We start from the raw sequence: 22636 nt of genomic DNA, 5'->3' as shown, positions 1-22636 counted from the left end.
GCCTACAGGCCGGTTTATATTATATTATTATTTAAAATATAATAATTAAAATTATTATTTAATAATTTTAAATAAAAAATAATATTATTTTAGTTATTCATTTAATTATTGAATGTTAACAGACCTAGGTGAAGACTTTTATTTTTTGAATATAGGTCAGGTCAAACTTATAATTTGAAGCTTACACAAGTTAATAGGTCAGGTCATATCCATTTTTTTTATACAAACTTAATCTATTTAAGTCAAAGTTTAACTTAACCTAACCTGTTTACATCTCTACACAGAGAATAGTCTCAGACCTTGGTTTGGGCAGTGAAGAAATTTTTGTATTCATAGAGAATGACGAACCAATAAGATTGCGGCAACTTGTGCACAATTTTTTTTTAAATACGTAAGTCAGAATTAAACACATAATTTAATACAAATTTTTACAGAACCAATCCTAATAAGTAATAACTTAACAGTGCAGAAAACTCAGTCAACATAAAATAAGACTGATGGACCTCCCCCGCTTTAATATATAAATAAATGCGTTACCATGTTACTACTACTCAGTAGACTCACCTTCCTGGAAACTGCTTGTGCTTGTGCTTGTGCTTGGTCCTCGCTTCCCAACTACAAAAGTAGTGTATTTTCAGTTTCTTTTTCTTTTTTCTTTTTTAAGGTTCTTTCTTTGTATTTTCCGAAACTAGCTTTTAAGGTTTAAAATAATGGACACAAAGGTGCTTTCCTCCGGAATCCAGTACTCAAATTTGCCAGAGTCATATATCCGACCCGAATCCGAGCGACCTCGTCTTTCAGAAGTGTCGGAGTGTAAAGATGTTGCTATTATCGACATAGGTTGTCACAACAGAACACAGATTGTGCAGCAAATCGGTGAAGCCTGCAGGGGTTATGGCTTTTTCCAGGTCCTGTGTCACCTGACCTGACCCATGTTTCAACATTTTTTATTTTTTATTTTTCTCAATTTTTTAATTACTTATGTTTTGGAAATTAAATAATTGTTTTTTAATTAAACAGGTAATAAATCACGGGGTGCCCGTAGAAGGAATGAAGGAAATGGCAGAGGTGGCATGTGAGTTTTTCAAGTTGCCAGTGGAGGAGAAGCTGAAGTTGTATTCAGATGATCCTTCAAAGACAATGAGATTGTCAACTAGTTTTAATGTGAACAAAGAGAAGGTTCGTAATTGGAGAGACTACCTTAGACTTCATTGTTATCCTTTAGACAAGTATGCTCCTGAATGGCCCTCTAATCCTCCCTCATTCAAGTAAGTCCTCTTTCTCTCAGCCATACATCCGTGACCGTGAGTGGACAACTTGCAATCTGACAGTTTTATACTTACTCGAGACATTCTTTTTTATTAACATAAATTATGATGCAATATATATGATGCCTCTCTTACTTCATCATAAGATAAAACAAGGATTTTATGTTTATCACGTAACATAATATAACCTCACTTTCTTACACACATTAAAGAGGTATGGTCCACATGTTTTTCTTTCTCTTTCATCATTTCACTTTCTCTCTTCCTTTTATTGTGTGTGTTGAAAACAACACTTAAATTATGTTACTAACATTAATAAAACAAATATATTACAGTTTCACCTATTTATTATTATTATTATTATGTTTTATAATTTTTATTAGAAAAGAGAGAGAGAGAGGAGAAAACTTAATGATTATTTTACCTCACTTCATTTTCTTTTTCATTTGTTAATGCATAAAAATAGACTATTTATTTAAAAAAATTAAGAGTTCAAGAGTCTATGTATGAAGTGATATAATAGAATTATTATACTTTCACTCCACACCTTAAATTTTTCAGAGAATTTATTTGCTCCTTGACATGATATTAGAGTCTATAATTAAGTGGTTTAGAGTTCAATTATTATTACTCTATTTTATAAATAAAAATATAATAAAATCATTGATATGCTTCATTCTGATTATTAGACAGATTAATCTTACAGTTTTGTCTATTAGAGTACCTAATAAAAAAAGAAATTAAGCATAAAAACAATATTTCTATACAATAAATTACTTTATAAATAATAACGTGCATAGGCTTGTTAATTATGCACGTTCGTCTATCAATTTCACACTATTTATTATATTTTCTTTCGTAGTAATTTTCGTAACAGAGTACTGGGGTCCTATGAAGGTCACATGTGCAATAAATAATAAAAATGTTATTGGAGATAAAGTTATCTCTAATAATTTCAAAATTATATCATTTTGAGAGTCAAAAAAATAATGAAGGTTCTTTTGATAAAATTTATTGGAAAAAAGTTTTCGATGTTACTTTAGATAACTTTATCTAATGTTCATGAAAACGACGTCGATTTGGGGTTGGAAAATTAAAAATTAGAGTGATAAAGACAATTATAACCCTGAAATAAATTAAAATTACAAAAATATTATGATTTCCGTCCCAAAACGACGTTATTTTGATGAACATTAGATAAAGTTATCTAAAGTAACATCAGAAAAAACAAACTCAAAATTTATATAATAAATAAATAATCAATTTTTTTATAATATTCTTTATTAATTCTCTCAATTCTTGAAACAGTATAATTTCGGAATTGTTGAAAATAACTTTATTAGAAAAATAATTTCACATAAATAAATTTAAGAGAAAAATCTGTTTATAAATTTTTTTTATAAATTACACCAAATATAATCGATTAAATTTTTTTAATTGAAATATGACCGGTCAAATATATATAGCATAGTTTGTAAATAAAAATTTATAAAATTAGTTTTCATATTTTCTATCAATACTGTACACTACAAGCAGTACATTGATTTAACCTTCCCGGTCCAACTTTTCTCGTTCAAATCCTTGAAAAAGTATAACCATGTGCGTTGTAGCTCTTCTAGAATGTTTGCAGAGAAAATTCATTTAGCTTTTCTATAATATGACATGTGTTTTACTTATCAGTTATCACAAATAACTCTTTCACTTGATTTTAAAATAAATTATTTATGAATGATTTGATAAAAAATAAAACACATATTATATTGTGAGTGTAAGATGCACTGAAAATTCAGTACATTCGTAATTCTAAAGATATTTTCATTTGCACAAGAGCTTTTGCAATTTGCACAAAAAGTAATTAGAGTTTAATATTTTATATGTTATAGGAAATAAATTTATTTCATGTATATAAATAAAAATATATGGAATCCAAGTGAAGAGAAGAGAGAGAAAAAGAAAAGTAAGTTTCGTATACTTTTATGTGTGTATAAGAAATAAAAAACATTAACCTCAAAGTAAAAAACTCGGTAGGACGAAAATCAACTATCAGAAAAAGACTTTAAAATAAATTGTAACAAGATGCTTCATAATTTCCTTATTTGTTCCGATTTGTTATAGGATTAGGTTTTATGTATTATTAATTTTTATATGAAAATTTTATGAAGTTAAAATATGATGATGGAAAAAAAAAAACAGAATACTAATCACGGTAGTTAATAAAAAAATACATGAGAATAATCCTTAAATGCTAACGTAACACCCTTGACTTTAAAAGTCTTATTTTTCGAATTTTTTAAGGTAAGATTAGGTGCAGGAGGAGGAAGACAAAACTGACAGGCAGGATAAATAAATAAAATAAATAGTGCACCAAAATTAAAATATAAAAGTAAATTAAATATTTATTTTCAAAGATTACGTGAACTCCCCGCCCTCTCTCTCTTAATTTTGTTAAAACGAAAATACCAGCTCAGGGACTAGACATTTTGGTAATTACAGATGCGGGCTTAGGTTTGGTGGTGACGTCACTAGATATTTCCGTGTTGACGTAACCTTTAATTGATTGATCTCTAAATATTTTCCATGTCCATACCTTGATCTTGATGTCTCCTCAATGTGTTTCCCTTTTTTTTGGTACAATCAGGGGCAAAGCCCCATCAATGTGTTTCCCTTTATCATTGAAAAATTATCAATAATAAGGAAAGTTAAATGTGCACGCACAATATAGGTCGAATGTTAGGATCTTGAATAATTGAACTCGCTCTTACGTTTAAATCAATACAGATTTGAAAATTGTTGATACTAAAAATAGAGCAGGCTTTAGGAAAATTTTATGAAATGAAGAGAAAATGATTCCAGAATGTGGAAAGAGACAGGGTATAGTAGGTAAGGACTTGTCATGACTTTGATATTTTTTTTTTTCTATGGGCAGCATGAGGCAGGTTGAATCATGAACGAGTAGAAAGCAACGAGTCCATTAAATTAAAAAAACTTGTAATTATACCATTGCTTTGTAATATTATTTTGACTGTTAATTTAATTATTATTATTTTGGATATTTTGATTATTTTTAATTAATTTAATTATTTTTAATTCAGTAGTAAAATACTTACTATCTATTTGAAAGTTAACAATTTTGAATTGGCTAGTTTTACACTTTTCTTCGAGTCAACTTTCTACTCAATTAATCCTGTCATGTTAGATGATTTTTGACATAAAAGTCATTTTTAAATGTTTTATTTTCAAATTATTATTGCCCAAAGGTTATGCATAACAAATAAGCTAATCATATAATTAACAAATCTTACGTGATAATTGGTTTGGCTCTGGCAGGGAAACCGTGACAAGTTACTGCAAAGAAGTTCGGGAATTGGGGTTCAGGATACAAGAATACATCTCAGAGAGCTTGGGCCTAGAAAAAGATTACATAAAGAATGTTTTAGGAGAACAAGGGCAGCACATGGCAGTGAACTTCTATCCACCATGCCCGGAACCAGAACTTACCTATGGATTGCCAGGGCACACAGACCCAAATGCACTTACAATTCTGCTCCAAGACCTGCATGTTGCTGGCCTTCAAGTTCTCAAAGATGGCAAGTGGGTCGCCATTAATCCCCACCCTGATGCCTTTGTCATCAACATAGGCGATCAACTGCAGGTAACACCAATAGCGGAGCTAGGGACGAAATTATAATTTAATTTTTTTCTTTGAAGTTATATTTATTTATATGAAAAAAATAAATAAATAGAAATAATACTTAAACTAAAAATTTATATAAATTTGGAATGAGGGCGAACATTAAATATATAATAAAAAATTTAGAAATAATGTTTACTTCTAAAAATTTATGTAAATTTGAACCAACACATTTATAATATGCAAGCTGAATTTGAAAACTCAACTTAGGAGCATCCCCTCGTAAAACTCATAATATAATTAGATAGAGGGTTTCATCTTTGGGCAGGATATTGTCTTCGGAGTTCACCCAACTCTTGCGGTTGCCTTTAGGCCCATGCCCTCTTGTGTTGATTAGGGTAAAGCCCCCTAGTTAACAATCCATGAATATATGTAAGTGCCTATAGTTGTAACAAGCGTTTTGATATTATTATATGCAGGCTTTGAGTAATGGGCTTTATAAGAGTGTCTGGCACCGTGCTGTTGTCAATGCTGAGAAGCCAAGACTTTCTGTGGCTTCTTTTCTTTGCCCCTATGATGAGGCATTGATAAGCCCTGCAAAACCACTCACAGAAGATGGATCTGGAGCCATATACAGGGGATTTACTTATGCAGAATACTATAAGAAGTTCTGGAGTAGGAACTTGGACCAAGAACACTGTTTGGAACTTTTCAAGAACAAATAAACTTTGGAAAAAATGTGTGCACTTTTAAACGACATAAACTTAAGTTATTTTAAGAGAGAGATAGACACAACACAAAGAGATGTGATTTTTACTGAAAAAAATAAAGACAAAAATAAAAGTAAAGGTGTGGATCCTATCTCTTTGTGTCTATCTCTCTCTTTAAAAGACCTAAATTTGTGTCATTTAAATAGACATACACTTTTCGCATAAAATTTAAGCTGCCATTGACAAGAATTAAAATAGTAATAATAGAGGAGGGAGGAAAAAAATGACAATTTATTTCACAAAAAGAATATCTTGACATATTGTCAAATTTCACTCCTCCCTTCTTCCTATCCTATCCTCATTCCTACGAAGCATAGTATTATTCTCGATTCTCTATTGCTTTTGCCGTTTTATTGTTAGTGTATTAGCTTATTGCAAATTTAAGTTGGTCACATAACTTTATGTCAGACACTCATCAATTTCTCATGAATTGATATAGCTGCTAGACGGAAATATTTATTCTTTTGCTCCTTGTGGAGGTAGTCACATATTTCCCCCCAGAAGAATCATGCCCTTGTAGCTTTATGGTAGGAAGAGAAAAATGTCATGTAATATTCATATGCTGAACTTTTAAAAATTTCTTAGTTCTGCTTTTTCATTCTTGTCTTCTTGGTCTAAGAGCGTATCTTTAGTTTAAAACTCTATTGTAGCGGTTCTGAGAATGATATTCCTTGAATTGCTGTAATATGGATATAAAGCAAACGTTGTTCGTTATCTTTTGTGTCCTCATTTTTCCGGGGTTAATGTGTCATCTCTTCATTATAACGTTCTGTTCATTCAGAAAGATGATAAATTTACCACCAAAGAAAATTATTGGTCAGTGGAAATTTATTAGTATATAAACGTTTGCATTGCTAAATACCTGTTAATTAACGGAAAAAGACTTGACAATAAAGAGAAAACTCAAAATTATTATCCACAATATAAAACTTGTTATTCAATATACTGCAGAATCCAATGAGCTTTTTCATTATTCTTTTTCATTAAGAGAAAGTTACATTTTTCCGGGAAAGTTATTGTAAGTAGTACCATAACCACAATCTCAAAACCCAAATACAATTGACATTATCATATCCACACCGAGAAAACTTAAACCTTCTTAAGAAATTCCATGACATAGGTGTTGAAAGCACAGCACAGGACTCGGAAACCTTGGAATCCAGCCCCCTTGGCCAAATCCTCAAACTCTTTCTCTGTTCTCTCTTTCCCACCTGGATTATGAGCCAACATGATCACATCAATGTGAACCACACCTTTTGTGGCCAAGCTAGAGTCTGGTGCCACTGGTAGAATGCATTCGGCCACAATCACCTTCCCATTGTCTGGAAGTGCCTCGTAGCAGTTCTTCAAAAACTTCAAGCAGTGCTCATCACTCCAGTCATGACAAATCCACTGAATGTATAAATGATATTAACGTCATTACCATAAAAAAAAAAAATGGAACATGATTTAAGGTGTCAAAAAATAAAGGCTAAAACTTGATTCTATGTTCCCAATCCAAGATGAATTATAACTATGGTTCTAACTAAGCAAACTAGATGGCTATTTCTCATGGCATAAGAGGAGTATAAAGTACTATAAATTGACATGTTACCGTATTGTATAAGTTCTAACTATGGTTTATTGGGCCCTTCCAAGAACAAAGTTTGGGAGCTCCAAGTTTTGGTCACATTTTAAATGCAACATCTCAATTGTTTATGTATGTGAAGGAGGAACGCCCAAAGGCCGGATTTTTTTACTGTGCTCCAGGTGCACAATAAAAATTGATGGTCTTTTACTAAAAAGGGAAATTTTTCTTCCATTTATATCCCTTTCTTTCATTTAAATCTCCTTCCAATTCTTTTCCCCTTCTATTTTTGGAAAAGGTCCACGAGGGCTCGGCTCATAATAAATGAGCTCCCAAAGGCCAAAGCAATACCACCAAACAATATGGGATGTGACAAAAAGTGCCTTTTCTTGTGTCTACTCAAAAAGCTCTTCTACTACCAAACACTCAAAGATGATAAGAAGTTTGTGTTTCTTAACCAGAAGTCTCGAGTTCGAGTCCAAAATGGAAAAAAGAATTTGAAAGAGCTGATGCCCCTTTAATAGGGTTTGATAAGTGCTCGAACCAAATGTAGTCTAAGGTTGAACCGGTTGGAAAATTAAAAAAAAAAAAAAAAACCTTCTACTACACACAGACAAAAAAAAGGAAAGAAAAAAAAAAACTTTTTACCAATGTGGCTCAGTGATACTTTCTTTTTACTAAAATTTTCATCTGATTGCCTTCAATGAGTGAGCATAAAAAAAGGGCCCATCTAGATTCTATAATAGGCTAAACAGTGAAGGGATTCGCATTAAAAAATTTACCTTCATAAAAATAGCATCAGCTTTTGGAACACTGACAAACATGTCTCCACCAACATGCTCCACTCCTACACGAAACATGAAGGGGTAACCATCAACCGAGCAATACTATTCAAATATATAAAGCCTAATACAGCAAATGACAGTGCTAGGTGAACCAAGCAGGGTCTCTAAACACATGATGGAAACTTAAAAATGCCTACCTGGATAAGATGGAGCATCTTCAATGACGTGTGGCAAATCAAAATTAATGCCCTTTATATTGGTATACTTTGAAACAATCATGTTCACCACAGCTCCAGTCCCACCACCAACATCAACAAGAGATTTAAGGCCCTCAAAGCCTTTGTATATCTCGAGAATTTTCTTCATTGTGATGGTAGAGTGATCAGACATCCCCTTGTTGAAAACCTTGTTAAACCTTGGATCTGTGCCATGGTATTCAAAGGCTGTCATTCCATACGCCTTGTTAAATGGAATACCCCCTTCAAGGACTGCATCTTTCAAGTAGTACCTACAGTAACTCAATCAAGTCAACCCCTTATTTCACTGTTTACCTAATGAATTTAGTTCAATTATTTAAGCATAACGGTGTCTGTGTTCCAACTCTCTTCTTAATTGTCTAGAATCTTTTCCATTTTTTCTTCTGTGTTACAGAAAGTTATAGCTCAAAATCACATGAATTTCATAACATTCAACCTGAGCCCTTCTTCAGTCTTTGTACTTCGTAGTGATGCCACTCTCAATTAATGTCAGACATTTAATTATCTATATACTATAATATAAAGTCCATGCAAGTGGATCCAATCTTAAATGTTAGTCACATATGAGTTTCTTTTCCCTATTTTTTTTATGTATTTTAATTATAAAAAATCCAAATACAATCCAAATTTTATTAATAATTAATTTGATTTCAATTAAATGATAAGTTAATATTTTACTTTTTTGAAATTTCATATTTCTTACCTTTAAATAAAATTGGACGAATTTAAAAATTATGTATAACTAAACTAATATGCATAGCCTAATTAAGATAAACAAACCTGTATTATTTATACAGAGCTTTAAATAATTATTATTTATCTATTATTTATATACTTCTGTTCATTTTACTTTTCGTATTATTTTGGGTATTACAAGGATCTGTCTTACTGTTGATATTGGAAGGCTTAGAGGAAGAATGGTTCACAGTCGATTGGTGGTAGGTGAAATGGTGACCTCTCCTAGTGGGGGGTCCCGGTGATCATTTCAAAACTTGAGGCTTTCACTTTTGAGCTCAATGTTTGTGGACAATCGTCCTCAATATAATTAAAGCGGTTTGACTTACGCTTACCATTTGTGCTATTTCACATCCAAAATCTCACGCTCACGCCACCTCATTGATGATAAGTTAATTAATAATTAACACTTGTTTATTGCTTAAAAAATATAAATTTGTTAATTATGTGATAAAATTAATAAATAAATAATTTTTTTTAATGAATAAGTGCAGGCTAGGTGTAAAATTTCATGTAAAAATAAACTATTTTTCATATCTTATCCAGGTGTTGCCTATTGTTTTCTTTTTAATAACAATTATTGTGTCTCTTAAGTAATAATAACAATTATTCTTTCTCGAGATGATAATTGTCAATCTAGGCAAGTCTCAAAACTCGTGGTCATGTTTACATAGATCTTACGTTTGGTCATACAAAGAAATTAGTGATTTTTTTTTAGAAAGATTTTCTACTTTATATATATATATATATATATATAAGAAAAAATATTTCTCCACCAATTTTAGATAATATTATACACAATTATCCCATTTTAATTAAGTCTGACCAACATGACATAGTTATAACAATAAAGCTGTTTTTATTTTCTCTTTCCTCATACATTTTTGACTGACGTGGCGGAAAGAAAAAATATAATTTTTATATTTGACCGGTCAGAATTAGTTAAAAAAATATAGTTATAAAAATGTTTAACCTTATATATATATTCTATCATTCGCTGACTCAAAGACAACCTTTTAACAAAATGGCAATAAGCTGAATGGAATAAAGATACTGTTTGAATATTTACATATGATAGTCTCATATTGATGATTGAGAATGAGTTAAACCAAGTTCATATAAATCGAAGAGTACATAAATTTAATGTCTTAAAGTTAAAATATAATATCAAATCCACTTAATATATATAACATTACCTACTTCGTCGGTGGTGGCTGCATATACATTCTAACTTTCTTTAGGATTTATTCTTACATTGTCATTATATATAATTTGACTTATAATAGTTCCTTAATATTTTAAGGATCATGGGTTCGAATCCAGGAAACAGTCTCTTTGCAATTATGCAAAGGTAAAATTGCGTACAAGGATTTCCTCCATCCCACACTCGCTAGTCGGGTTTAACGGGGGGAGTGATTTTTTTTTTTTTTTAACATTTTAACTCTCAATAAACAGAGTTCCACTAACTTCTCGTCATCCCTTATTCTCCCTTCCCTTTCTTTTCTTCCATCTATTTCTCCCGTATAATAAACTTGCATAAATATAAATTACTAACTTAGAAGAACAAAGAACCATAAAAGATGAAAATTAACAAAGTTATAATTTATATGCATCTAGCGGATTGAGCCACTTCTAAAGTTTAGATAATGGAGTCCTTGAAAAAGTAAAACAGAGAAAGAGAGAAATACCAGCTTTCCATGAGGATTTTGTCTTGATTCATGAGGTTGAGAGAAGAAAGAGAGACACCATCTTCATTCTTGACCAAGTACTTAGCAACAGGGGCGAGACCATAGAGTCTCTCAACCTTTCCATCTTGGAGAGTGCGGAGAGAGTGAGTGAGTATATTATAGCAAGCCAAGAGGCGCAAGATGCGGTCAAGCATGATTGGTGCGTCAGGGTTGTTTGTTGGAAGCTGAGAAGCAATGTCATTCGGTGAAAGGTGAACACCAGGGCCAGCCTTGGCTATGATTTCTAATAGATCCAACTCAATAGCTGATTTCAGAATCATGGGAAGGACAGAGGCACTTGCTAGTTGCATGGCAAATAGGTTTGCCTCTTCATCTGACACATTGGTTGGTGTTATCTGTGTTTCGCCGCTTGAACCCATGGTAAGGACTAAGTGTTAAGATTTAGGACAAGTGTTTTGTTGTGACCTCAATGGTGCGAAGGGACTATATATGCATAGAATTATAGAGAGAAAAAAATGCCACCTATAGTTGGGCCCCATCCCAACTACCAACCACACTATGGCCTCACAATTGGAGGATGCGTATATGCAAATTGCTAAGAAAAAGAGTATGATCCTCTTTACTCTTAAATTAATAGCTGCTGAAATTTCAACAAATATGGTTATATGCTTGGAAGTTTTAGAATTTCTCAGACTAAAAAACTCGTACGACTTGGTGAATCTAACGATAAAGCAAATAAAATTCCAATTAATTAGGAGGACTTTTCCACTGTGTCCTCACTTTTCACGTCTCGAGTATTGAAAATGAGGCATCAAGGGCATCGTCCTTACCTAATATGTCACTATTAAGACTTTCGACAAGCTTATAGCATCAGAGTCAGCATTTGTGTCTACTCTAAACTGCTCTACGTAGAAAAGTGGTATTCAAATTAAAAATATTAATAAAATAATTGTATTTTATTAATATGAGCTGTTGAGCTCTGCAGGCCATTGGAGCTACATGGATTGTAATTATGTGGCCAGTGGGTAATCAAGATCCTAACGAGAGATCAGAGAGTAATCGTTCATTTCCTTCGTTGAGAAAAAAACATGATGAGTCTCCATATGGTGATAAGTTAACCTTAAAAAACAATTATAGTTATGATTTTTGTACTGATTTCTTGAGATTCACTTAACTTACCTAATCTGGTGAAAAGATTGATTGCTACAAATCGGGACCATGCCATGGTTTCATAAGTGCAAGAAAGGGTTAAAGGAGAGACTTCGCCATCATATGCAAGGAAGAAATGCATATGACCAATAAGGTTTTATTTACAAGACTTCAAAAAGTACAAAAATGTTTCACAGTTTTTTTTTTTTTTTTTTTTAAATAATTTGATATTCATTCATTAGTTAAAGGAAGAGAAAATGAGGCTTCCAAAAAAAAAATTGAGGTCATAAATATTTATCATTAATTTCCTTTTTAAGAAAAACGTCATTAAATTTTAAATTACCATTTTTTATAATTGAATTTAACACTTACCCCTATACAAATTAAACTTCCCATTAAATTAATTTTAGCAATTGGTAAAGTACTTTAGCCCATCCCCTATTTAATTGACAAATTCTATCCCTAATTGGAATGGTAGTATGCCCACATCAGGGGGTAACATCTGACCTAATTTTCAGAAGAGATGATGTTAAACTGAAATTAGCGGAAGAAAAGTATGAGTGGCCCGATCCTTGTTCTGAAAGTACACCCGTCATCTACTAGCTTTGATAAGCCCAAATAAATTTTAGAACAAATTTTACATCCTTCACCAACTTTCCACCAACTTCAAGTTTCTTATTCATGTTTGACCCCACATACGAAAAAGGGAGCACAGTTGATTCAAGCTTGATAAGTCCTAAAGTACGAGTACATAATATTAGAACACTAATACAGGGGCTTTGCATGTGGTGTTCCTCCAAAATTTTATTAGGTACAACAAACACAAGTGGATCTCATTTTTTATTATTAATTTTTTTAAAAAAACACATCAGAATACAGAACCGTATCTTATTGTTATTACAATTTTTTTTCCTTACAGTGACAGGAGAAGTATAAAACGCCTAATATATACACTATATAAAACAAGTCTATATCTCTAAAAAAACATGAAAATAGATCTTCTCATATATAATTTAAAATGATTATGTCATGTGGAAAGATCTTAACCATTAATAATTAAATCATCGGTGATGATTGTGTAATTTTCTAGAGTAAATACTATTTTTAGTCCCTAACAAAAAATACGGTCCCCATTTTAGTCCCTTACAAAAATAAATTAGTCAGTTAGTCCCTAACAAATTCAAAGTGGACCCATTTAGTTAAAATCGTGGTCCCTTACAAATTCAAAAAAGACCCATATTAATCCCTCGAAAGGACTAAAATGGGTACACTTTGAATTTGTTAGAGATTAACTGACTAATTTATTTTTGTAAGGAACTAAAGTGAGGACCGTGCTTTTTCTTAGGGACCCAAAAAAGTATTTACTCAACTTTCTATTCTTATATTTTTTTCTCTACTCTCTTATCACCATTAACTCACTCAAGTACCAACGTAACATGATTGTATCCATTTTGTACAACATTAATTTATGAATTCGGTTGCACCCATCTTTTAACAAATCAAGCAAGTGGGGTAAACACACAGTCAAAGTTTTCAATTTTGTATCAAAGTTGGAAAACTGTTTATAAACTGCCAATGCTTGCAACAGTCTTGGGCACCTAATTCTGATAGGCTCAGTTTTCAAGCTGCAACATAAACTGCCAATATGAGCACATTGAAATATGGGTCGCTTTAAATTAGGATCTTTATTTAGAATATAAGCACATTGAAATAATGGAATCTAGATAGATAGATGGATATGTTCTTCTTTGGGTTTTTTGTTTTTTACCATGTTAGTATTGGGCCCAAAACAAAAAAAAAATAAACATTCAAAAGAAAATGAGTTTCAATGCTCGGGGCTTTTAAGGATCTGCCCAGCTGCAACGACGTCGTTTGGATGAGGGGACGCGAAGGGTCATTTGAGATTCCGAATTTGGAATTTATGTGTTGTTCGAGAGTCCAGGAATTTCTTAGGTCCAGTTTCTTGGCAGCCAAACGGTGAAGGGAAGAAAGCAAGAAAAAAATGGGAGAGAAAAATGAGGATGAGAAAAGTTCAGTCCTTTCTTCGCCAAAAGAGGAGACCCCAATCAGGAACATAGTTTGTCTGAAGAGAAAAGAGGACATGAAACGTTTCGAGGAAACCGAGGAGTGCTTCATCTTAGAGTTCGACCCATCTGAGTCGCTTCCCCTATCCAAACTTTCGTTGGACAACAAGAATAACCATGACGATGATGATGCCGCTGATCTCTCCATTGTTGCTGAAAAGGGTCCGGTAAATGCTAAATACAACTTCCATTTTTCCCTACAAAACTCGTTACATATAGTTTTTCCTTCTTCTTCTTTTGTTGGAGGGAAAGGGAAGGGTAAAGATTTCATTTTTAGATTAATCGTTTGCCATTCTTTATTTGGTTCTAGCAATGTCTGTTTCAGACTCAAATGGGTTGTTGTAGAACTTTATTCTGAGTTGTGCTGGTGAATGTTTATGTTGAGAAATATTTATAGGTAGCTTGCAGAGATTACCCGCATTCAAGACACATGTGTCTTAAATTTCCGTTCAGTTCAACACCTCATGAGAGCTATTGTGAAATGGTAATGATTGGAGTTACCCTTCTCTATTGGTCACCACCCATTGCCTTTGTCAACTAACTTGTTGTGAAATCTTTGGTCGAATGCAGTGTTACTGTTATGCATGTGATTCAGCTGCCCCTTGTAAGTACTGGACCCAACACTGTGGTGCAGATGGTGGTGATTACTGGAAGGACCAGAGGGATATGAAGAAACTTGGAAAAGAGTCCGACTGATGAAAATAATAATTATAATAAACTCTTGTTTGATGTTGCTGTCCACAATTGGAAATTGGAATGACATGTGGGAACGGGATACAGAAAATCAAGTTGGAATTTTGTTTTTGTGTTATACTTTATCACATGTTATGTAGTCATGCTATCTGGTGAAGGAAATGTGCCATGATAGCTTATCTTAGGGTGACTCGAATAATCAATGTAATTGCTTAGTCGTAGTTTTGGAACGGCGACTTGATAATTTAGAGATTGTTTGGATTATCTTATTTTTAAATTAGAAAATACTTATAAGTTTGAAGTTAAAAAAAAAAATTTTTTGAAAAAAAGAGAGTTAAAAACTGTTTGATAATTAGATAAAAAAATTAGTTTAAAGCTTATTTAAAAGCACATATTTCAATAAAATTATCTCTCTCTATTTTTATAGCTCTTAATTTACAAAAAAAATACACAATTCAAGAAAAATAGATAAGAGCTTAAAAAAAACTCTTAGGAGGAACTTTTACTTTTTTTGTTTATTATAAAAAAAAGAGCTTTTCATTGTAAGAGTTTTTCTCAAAGCTTGTTTGACCTAACATATGTTTATAAATAACTTCTAACTTAAAAAAAGAGATGATCCAAACAAACACTAACTCTTTCCGGTGTCGGGTAATAGGGGTTGATCTGGATATATATTATCAAAATACAAGGCTCAAACTAGAAGCCTTTACTACTAAGAAAGCTCATAGTCAATGAAGGCTGCAAACTCATCTCTCCAAGCTGCACAATATTTATGACAACAAAGACACCTCTATAGCAGCAAGCTCATGACAGCCATCAAGCTGTACAATATTAATGGCCTTATCTCATCAAGCTCCTCAACATTAAACATGGCAGCTCTATTACTTTGCCTCCAAGACAAAGCAAACCTGATCACTAAGTAACATCTCTCAAGCTGCTCATCTCTCCACTATAAATACATGTATTAACCACAAGGTACATTATCTTCTTCTACATAATAAAACTTGCTTGAACCAAATCTGACTTGAGCTTCAGAGTGTCTTGCAGGTACACCCCTCATCGCGTTCCATTGAAGACCCATGGGCCCAACTGCAAGATGCTCTGACCCAAGACGGTTACAGGCTGTGTAGAGGAAGATCACATGATCGACTCAGTTGTATAAACCTGTTCCGATCATTGGCGCCGTATGGGGGAAAAGGTAAACTTCAATTCCTACCCCAAAAAAGGTACATGCTATCTGCCTTGATCTCTTTATTTACCAGTAGTTATTGAATTTCATTCATTATGTAAAGATGTTAGTCATCCCGGTAATGATAATACTCATCCAGAGTATCATAGCGCGATGCTAGTACGTGGCTTGTGAATCCAAAGTATCCTTGCGCAATGCTTATCTCCTTGTTTGGATAAGTGATAAAAGTCTATACGATAAAAATCGTTTGATTAGTAATAAGCCGACACTCCATTAGTACTTCTATTAGAAAGAAGTATTTGTACTACTTACAATAAAAAATGGCAACAGGGGTCTAGGAAAAGAGATGCGCGATGCCCATATATTGAGCGCGCGATGCAAGACTTATTGATATCAAGACTTGTTTACAAGGGTTGCATGTAGTCTGATCATTGGGTATTGGCTTGTCAACTTGTGAGGAAAGTGATACTATTTGGTCCAACTTGAAATTAGAGCCACACAAGAAAAGACATAAGCTATAATTCGTGAGCCTAGCCTAGGCAATTGCCACGCACGCCCCTTCAAGTTCAACATATAACCAAATTGAAAACACACCTTCCAATTATAGCGACCTGCTCTTTTATATAAAAAATGCTATTAATCTGCCATATGCTGTCCATGATACAACTTCTCAAAGACATATGAAAAAAGAGGCATCCTCTTGCTTCGTCTTTTTGATCTTCATCGCGCTTTGATAAGCACCGACCCTGTATTACTTTTTATAATAAAAATACTACTTTTCTAGTAGTAGTATGGGCTTCTTAAAGATGAGGCATAAACTGTGGTAATAAGTTACTTTTGATGGCTATCCCCACTCACCTCATCACATCAGGCTGGGATTGGTTTGGTTTCTGACAGGGCGGTGCCTTACCGCAAAATACAACGGTGCCGCCTTTGGATAAGACTAGCTAATACGTATTACATGACGTATTGCAAAATATGGATTAAGGATATTTTAATATCTTTATCTAATTAGTAATTTATAAATATTGCAAACTATATTATCGCTATCTCTCTCTACATTATAGCTTCCTTCCTACATGGAATAACCAATACTTGTTTGGGTCGTCGCGCATGCAGCAAGGCTCTATCCACGAAATATTAGAAAATCATATTTCTACATGGAATAAAAAACATGCGCGAAGGTGGAATAAAACTACGCAGAATATTGGTTATTATGCATAACCCATGAATCTCCTTGCGCAGTATAGATGAAGGCAAGCAACTTCCTTGCAACAATTTAGGTGGGGTTGTTATCATAAAACCTTCCAGTTTTTATTTTTATCCAAGACCACCCTGCATGTCGCGAGATGTCCACCAAGGTTGTATTTTATCCATTTGAAGAAGAAGATGGATAAAACAATTTGGAGAAACTACATCGCGTGCCGGTCACATATATGTCACCGACTTATCCGCCAAGGTTGCGCCAAGGTTTCAAGATCGCACCATCGCGATATCTACATCAGTAAGCAAGATGACCAAAGTATCCATGCAATAGCTAGTAAATAGATCTATGGGTACCGCCTTAGGACATCTTAAGATCAGATGATACATGAGTTTTACGTGTCCAAACGTCATGCTAAAATTCCAAACAAAACATGCTTGGGGACACGCACAAGGTCTATGCTTACGTGTTGTCTGTATATTAACATCAAGTTTACCTATTACCAAAAACTCATGTTTACATGTTCAGCGCGATAAGGTCCCTGCTCAATATATATATATATAGTCAGGTATACTTTATGGCCTGAAGAATTCTTGCGCGATGCATAACTCCCGGCACAGAAAAGGAGGTATAGAAATGAACCATATTTTACAAGGTTCATGGTGATGCCACATGCCTCATCTATCTCCATCACCCGACACATATGCCTCATCTATCTTCATCACAGGCTTATACATGAATCTGAGATTGTTTATATAACGCGCGCATGCTTCTACATGCTGATAGAGCTTATACATGATGATATACCGCGTTTGCACCTGCAGTTTATATAGCTTCGTTTCCATGGTATTACAACACGTTTGTACCTACTAGATGTGTGCTTCTCCTCGTAGCATCGCGCCAACATACATCTTTGGCAAGATATATGCAGTTTCCTCATAATATACAGTACCTACCAATCCTTGTAATATACGGTACCATAGTATCGCGCTATGGATTTATATATAAATCCAGAACCGAAAGGTAGCCAAGCTCTTATGGCAGTGAACCTGTTGATTTATTTCCATTCAGGAGCGATAGTTGCAAAGATTTAAGACTACCAATTTCTTTTGCTGAGAGTTCCTAGTTACATTGTTCCACATATAGTTCAAAAACTCCATTTAAGACAAATCGCCAAGAGCTGGTGCCAAAGTTCCGTACAAATTTAGTAGTTGCAAATTAAATTGAAGGAATAGTACATAGATGAATATAGCTACACATATAGGTTTTCGTCTTCATCTCTTATCAGTGCACGTGCCCGAATCATCGAGCTTCGTTTGCTGCTTTCTCTTATCATCTGGAAAATTCATGTGAAAATATGAGTTGGAAAAGTTTATATGATTCTTTACCAAAACCATTACATCTCCCATATATGTGTGCATGATTTATATTATTCCCAGATGTTGCGCGATTATGACTTGTGAGAGCAACAAACCAAACAATTTTAAAAACATCAAGAAGGTTTATATCTCAAGTACTGTTGTAGCATCTCAAGGAACTCCCTCATACAGGAAGGCATATTTTACCCAACTCAAAGTACCATAGCGATGACCTTACATGTGTCACAACCAAGGTTATGGAAGTATTTGTTCGCTCGATACAGGGTGGAAGCATGTAAGTTACATATATTAACTTAACAATCTGGAACTACTGTCTATACAGTTTTGTTTCCGCAGTGACAACTCACGACATAAGACTCCTCGAAGCATCGTGCCAACATATATTTTGCTTACAAATATATTTGATTAGATAAAGTTTGCGAGACCCAGCATATATTTGATTATAATGCCTGTAGTATTTGTACTACTTACAAAATGACATGGCGCGATGTTGATTAATGCACGATGGGACCAAGACATAGGCCAATATATCGCCATCCGCTTTCGTTTCATAAAATTCCAGACCACTGAGATGTACCATTTACTGACTACAGGTATCATGAATGCTTAAATCATTATTGAAGATCATTCTTCTTGTGAGATTACATAAACTTGCAGGATGCTCACACTATACAAATCATCACATATATAACTTATTTTGACAATCTTATGTCTTTGTTACGAAACTCATGAAAGTTGCAGGGACCATGAACAGTGAAGATATTAATCTCACTGAGAATGCAGATAGACTCAGAAAAGTTTATCTGATTTATATGCCCTTATCTTGAGGTATCTTAACTACTTCTATTGTGAAATCCATAAGAGATTGCAGGGCTCCATGACTGCTAAAAGACGAAGACAAAAATCTCGCGTGAAACACAGACAAACTCAAAAACAAATGCTACATTTCCTATCAACAACATTATTATTTTAACATGATCTTGTTACAATTATCATCTCCATGATATAATGTTATTATTCTGTGAGATCTATGGAAATTACAGGTCTCACCAAACAGAGGAAAAGTCCTCCAAGTTAAAGCGCAATGAAGAAAATAAAAGGATCCCTCATAAGGATCCTCCAAGCAAAAGGATCTCTCATAAGGATCCTCCAATTAAAAGGATCCCCCATAAGGATCCTCCAAGCAAAAGGATCGCTCATAAGGATCCTCCAAGCAAAAGGATCCCTCATAAGGATCCTCCAATTAAAAGGATCCCTCATAAGGATCCTCCAAGCACAAGGATCCTTCATAAGGATTCTCCAATTACAAGGATCCCTCATAAGGATCCTCCAATTAAAAGGATCCCTCATAAGGATCCTCCAAATTAAAAGGATCCCTCATAAGGATCCTCCAATTATAAGGATCCCTTATAAGGATCCTCCAATTAAAAGAATCCCTCATAAGGATCCTCCAATTAAAATAACCCCTCATAAGGATCCTCCAATTAAAAGGATCCCTCATAAAGGATCCTCCAATTACAAAGGATCCCCCTAAAAGATCCTCCAATCAAAAAAAGCTAAGGGAAGGTAACACCTTAATTGGTTAAAACTTCATCCAAAGCGCGACACTTTTCGCTACATATTCAGCAACATCAAGCCCCAAAACATTCACAAGGTATGCCAACTTTATGAACTACGAATTATGAATTGTATCAAAATGCAGGATCCAAATATACAGCTCTCAAGCACCCATACAAAGTACAGACCATAGTTCCAGATAAAGGACCAAGCGCAATGCATTTTCCAGGTTGATAAATTGATATGTCATCTCGCAAATTTATACATCTCACTACTCATGCTCTCAGCATAAGCAACGAGCTGGGGGCTTCTGATCTGGATATATATTATCAAAATACAAGGCCCAAACTAAAAGTCTTTACTATTAAGAAAGCTCATAGTCAATGAAGGTTGCAAACCCATCTCTCCAAGCTGCACAATATTTATGACAACAAAGACACCTCTATAGCAGCAAGCTCATGACAGCCATCAAGCTGCACAATATTAATGGCCTTATCAAGCTCCTCAACATTAAACATGGAAGCTCTATTACTTTGCCTCCAAGACAAAGCAAACCTGATCACTAAGTAACATCTCTCAAGCCGCTCATCTCTCCATTATAAATACATGTATTAACCACAAGGTACATTATCTTCTTCTACATAATAAAACCTGCTTGAACCAAATCTGACTTGAGTGTCAGAGTGTCTTGCAGGTACACCCCCCATCGCGTTCCATTGAAGACTCATGGGATAAAGCGGCCCAACTGCAAGATGCTCTGACCCAAGACGGTTACAAGCTGTGTAGAGGAAGATCACATGATCGGCCCAGTTGTAAAAACCTGTTCCGATCAGGGGTGTTCAATATATCCAAAAGAACCAAATCAATCCATAATCAAACTACTCCACATTTAAAAAATTGATTATTTTTAAAAACCACTTTCATACCAAACTGCATTTTATTTTATAAACTGGTTATTTACCAAATCATAAAAATATTTGGTTATCCATAGTTATTTATAACCAAACTGTTTTACATACCTTCTTCGTGAAACGACAACGTTTTGTTTCGTTTTTGGTTCTGTGAACTTTGAAGCAAAATGCTTGTTTTTGTTCTTTGCGAATTTGGAGTGGGAGTTGGAGTTTCGAAGAATGCTTTTGGGGGGAGGAATTGAGTGCAGTGGGGCTAAGTTTTCTTTGGTGTTGTTCCACACGTGAACCTGTGTAGAAGAGTTGTTGCTATTTTGAAGAATGCTCATGGTTAATTTGTTATTGAGGTTCCACACGTGAACTTTGAAACAAAGCTTCAAGGTTAAGAAGAAGGCACAAAGGTTTTGGAATTTGATTCTTTCGTTTATGTTGATTGAGAGTGTTGTGTGAAGATAGAATGAGGAAATTATTTGTATTTTGAGATTATGTGACCATTGTCTTTGAAATTATACATAACCATAAAAATTATGTTATAAACTGGTTTTGAAGTTGATAACCGGTTTATGGTTCATAACCGGTTTTGATTTAAAAGCAGTTTTGAATTAAAATCGATTTTAAATCAAAACCGGTTATGAACCATAAACCGGTTTTGGAACCGATTTCAAATCGATTTGGAAAATTAAAAACTGTTTTTTTTTTTTAAAAATAGGTTCGGTTTAAAAATCAAATCATTTAAATTCGGATCAATTCGATTTTTGTCGAAACCGATTACGAAATGCTCCATGCACATTCCTATCGAGTAATGTAAAGGTCGGGTTACTAGAAAAATTATGCTCTAAACATGGCTTTTTGACACCTTGATGGGAATTAGAAACATTTACACGATGTCGATAAGTTATTGGTTAAAGCATGTTTATTATAATATTTATATAAAATTAATATACAACAATTTGATTTATTTTTGTATTCGATAATATAATATATATTTTTAAAATTGAAAAAATAAATTCTAACATTTTTTTAAAAAATATGAGTTTTTCTAAGATATTTTTTTTATTATTTGATTTATGGTTTTTAAAAATATTAATTTATTTCAAAATAAAAAATATTAAAATATAATTCATTGACAAAATTTAAAATAAAATAGGAGAATTAGCCAATTCGAGTTGGAAAATTTAAAATTTATTGATTGAGACAAAATTATCACTTCTATCTACTCGATCACATAATCTAGATATCTGACCCATTTTAATCAATGTGAGTCGGTTGGATGGTAGATATTTACGGTTTTCTATATATAAGAAATGAAAATTATAAATTATATTTTTAATATTAAGTTATATTTAAATAAAGGGTTCGGCAGTTAATGCAGATAAGTTATCTACAGTAAGCCCAATACGACGTCGTTTTGGAGCAGAAATCATAGTGTTTTATAATTTTAATTTATTTCAGAATTATAATAGTCTTTATACTTATAATTTTTTAAGATTTCAATACCAAAACGAAGTTATTTTAAAAATAAATGCAGATAATTTATCTGCAGTAATTGTAGAAATATTTTCCTCATAAATAAAATAATGATTAAAGTTAAATATAAATTTTTTATTTATATATCGATGTAAGTTGATTATTTTTTATAAAAAAAAAAACTGTTAATAAAAGCATGTGCTTTGATTACTTTGACCACCCAGCTGATTACCAATTGCAAAATTCAAATCTACGAATAACATAAAATAAACATATTTATAATAATCTTCAAATAACAAGTTTGA

The 22636-nt window shown here is 33.3% G+C and overlaps 3 protein-coding genes across 3 annotated transcripts; 2 read left to right on the top strand and 1 right to left on the bottom strand.

The window, feature by feature from the left end:
* The first annotated feature begins 569 nt into the window (after positions 1-569).
* On the top strand, positions 570-6395 carry LOC133307545 (protein DOWNY MILDEW RESISTANCE 6). Its single transcript, XM_061508069.1, has 4 exons — positions 570-908; positions 1021-1268; positions 4596-4920; positions 5379-6395. Exons 1-4 carry the CDS (start codon positions 711-713, stop codon positions 5622-5624), a joined length of 1017 nt encoding a protein of 338 aa, XP_061364053.1. The 5' UTR covers positions 570-710; the 3' UTR covers positions 5625-6395.
* Positions 6396-6597: 202 nt separating this feature from the next.
* LOC133307535 (caffeic acid 3-O-methyltransferase) lies at positions 6598-11174 on the bottom strand. The gene is made up of 4 exons (XM_061508057.1): positions 10702-11174; positions 8219-8529; positions 8019-8083; positions 6598-7061 (listed from the first exon to the last, which is right to left on the bottom strand). Exons 1-4 carry the CDS (start codon positions 11118-11120, stop codon positions 6759-6761), a joined length of 1098 nt encoding a protein of 365 aa, XP_061364041.1. The 5' UTR covers positions 11121-11174; the 3' UTR covers positions 6598-6758.
* A 2678-nt stretch (positions 11175-13852) lies between these two features.
* Positions 13853-14771, top strand: LOC133307557 (RPM1 interacting protein 13-like). The gene is made up of 3 exons (XM_061508085.1): positions 13853-14101; positions 14332-14418; positions 14505-14771. Exons 1-3 carry the CDS (start codon positions 13853-13855, stop codon positions 14628-14630), a joined length of 462 nt encoding a protein of 153 aa, XP_061364069.1. The 3' UTR covers positions 14631-14771.
* The last annotated feature ends 7865 nt before the right edge of the window (positions 14772-22636 follow it).

Source organism: Gastrolobium bilobum, unplaced genomic scaffold (assembly GCF_033153095.1).
Source record: "Gastrolobium bilobum isolate Gb01-03AN ecotype WA unplaced genomic scaffold, APGP_CSIRO_Gbil_v1 utg2307, whole genome shotgun sequence".
Lineage (NCBI taxonomy): Eukaryota > Viridiplantae > Streptophyta > Magnoliopsida > Fabales > Fabaceae > Gastrolobium > Gastrolobium bilobum.
Note: the sequence above shows the minus strand (reverse complement) of the source record. Positions and strands in the feature narration are given on the sequence as shown.

Coding starts and splice junctions, on each gene's coding strand:
- LOC133307557 (XM_061508085.1), top strand. CDS start 13,853: ATGGGAGAGAAAAATGAGGATGAGAAAAGTTCAGTCCTTTCTTCGCCA. Junction 14,102..14,331: donor TTGTTGCTGAAAAGGGTCCG/GTAAATGCTAAA, acceptor AAATATTTATAG/GTAGCTTGCAGAGATTACCC. Junction 14,419..14,504: donor ATGAGAGCTATTGTGAAATG/GTAATGATTGGA, acceptor GGTCGAATGCAG/TGTTACTGTTATGCATGTGA.
- LOC133307535 (XM_061508057.1), bottom strand. CDS start 11,120: ATGGGTTCAAGCGGCGAAACACAGATAACACCAACCAATGTGTCAGAT. Junction 8,530..10,701: donor AAAATCCTCATGGAAAGCTG/GTATTTCTCTCT, acceptor GAGTTACTGTAG/GTACTACTTGAAAGATGCAG. Junction 7,062..8,018: donor CTGATGCTATTTTTATGAAG/GTAAATTTTTTA, acceptor TTATACATTCAG/TGGATTTGTCATGACTGGAG.
- LOC133307545 (XM_061508069.1), top strand. CDS start 711: ATGGACACAAAGGTGCTTTCCTCCGGAATCCAGTACTCAAATTTGCCA. Junction 909..1,020: donor GGGGTTATGGCTTTTTCCAG/GTCCTGTGTCAC, acceptor TTAATTAAACAG/GTAATAAATCACGGGGTGCC. Junction 4,921..5,378: donor ACATAGGCGATCAACTGCAG/GTAACACCAATA, acceptor TATTATATGCAG/GCTTTGAGTAATGGGCTTTA.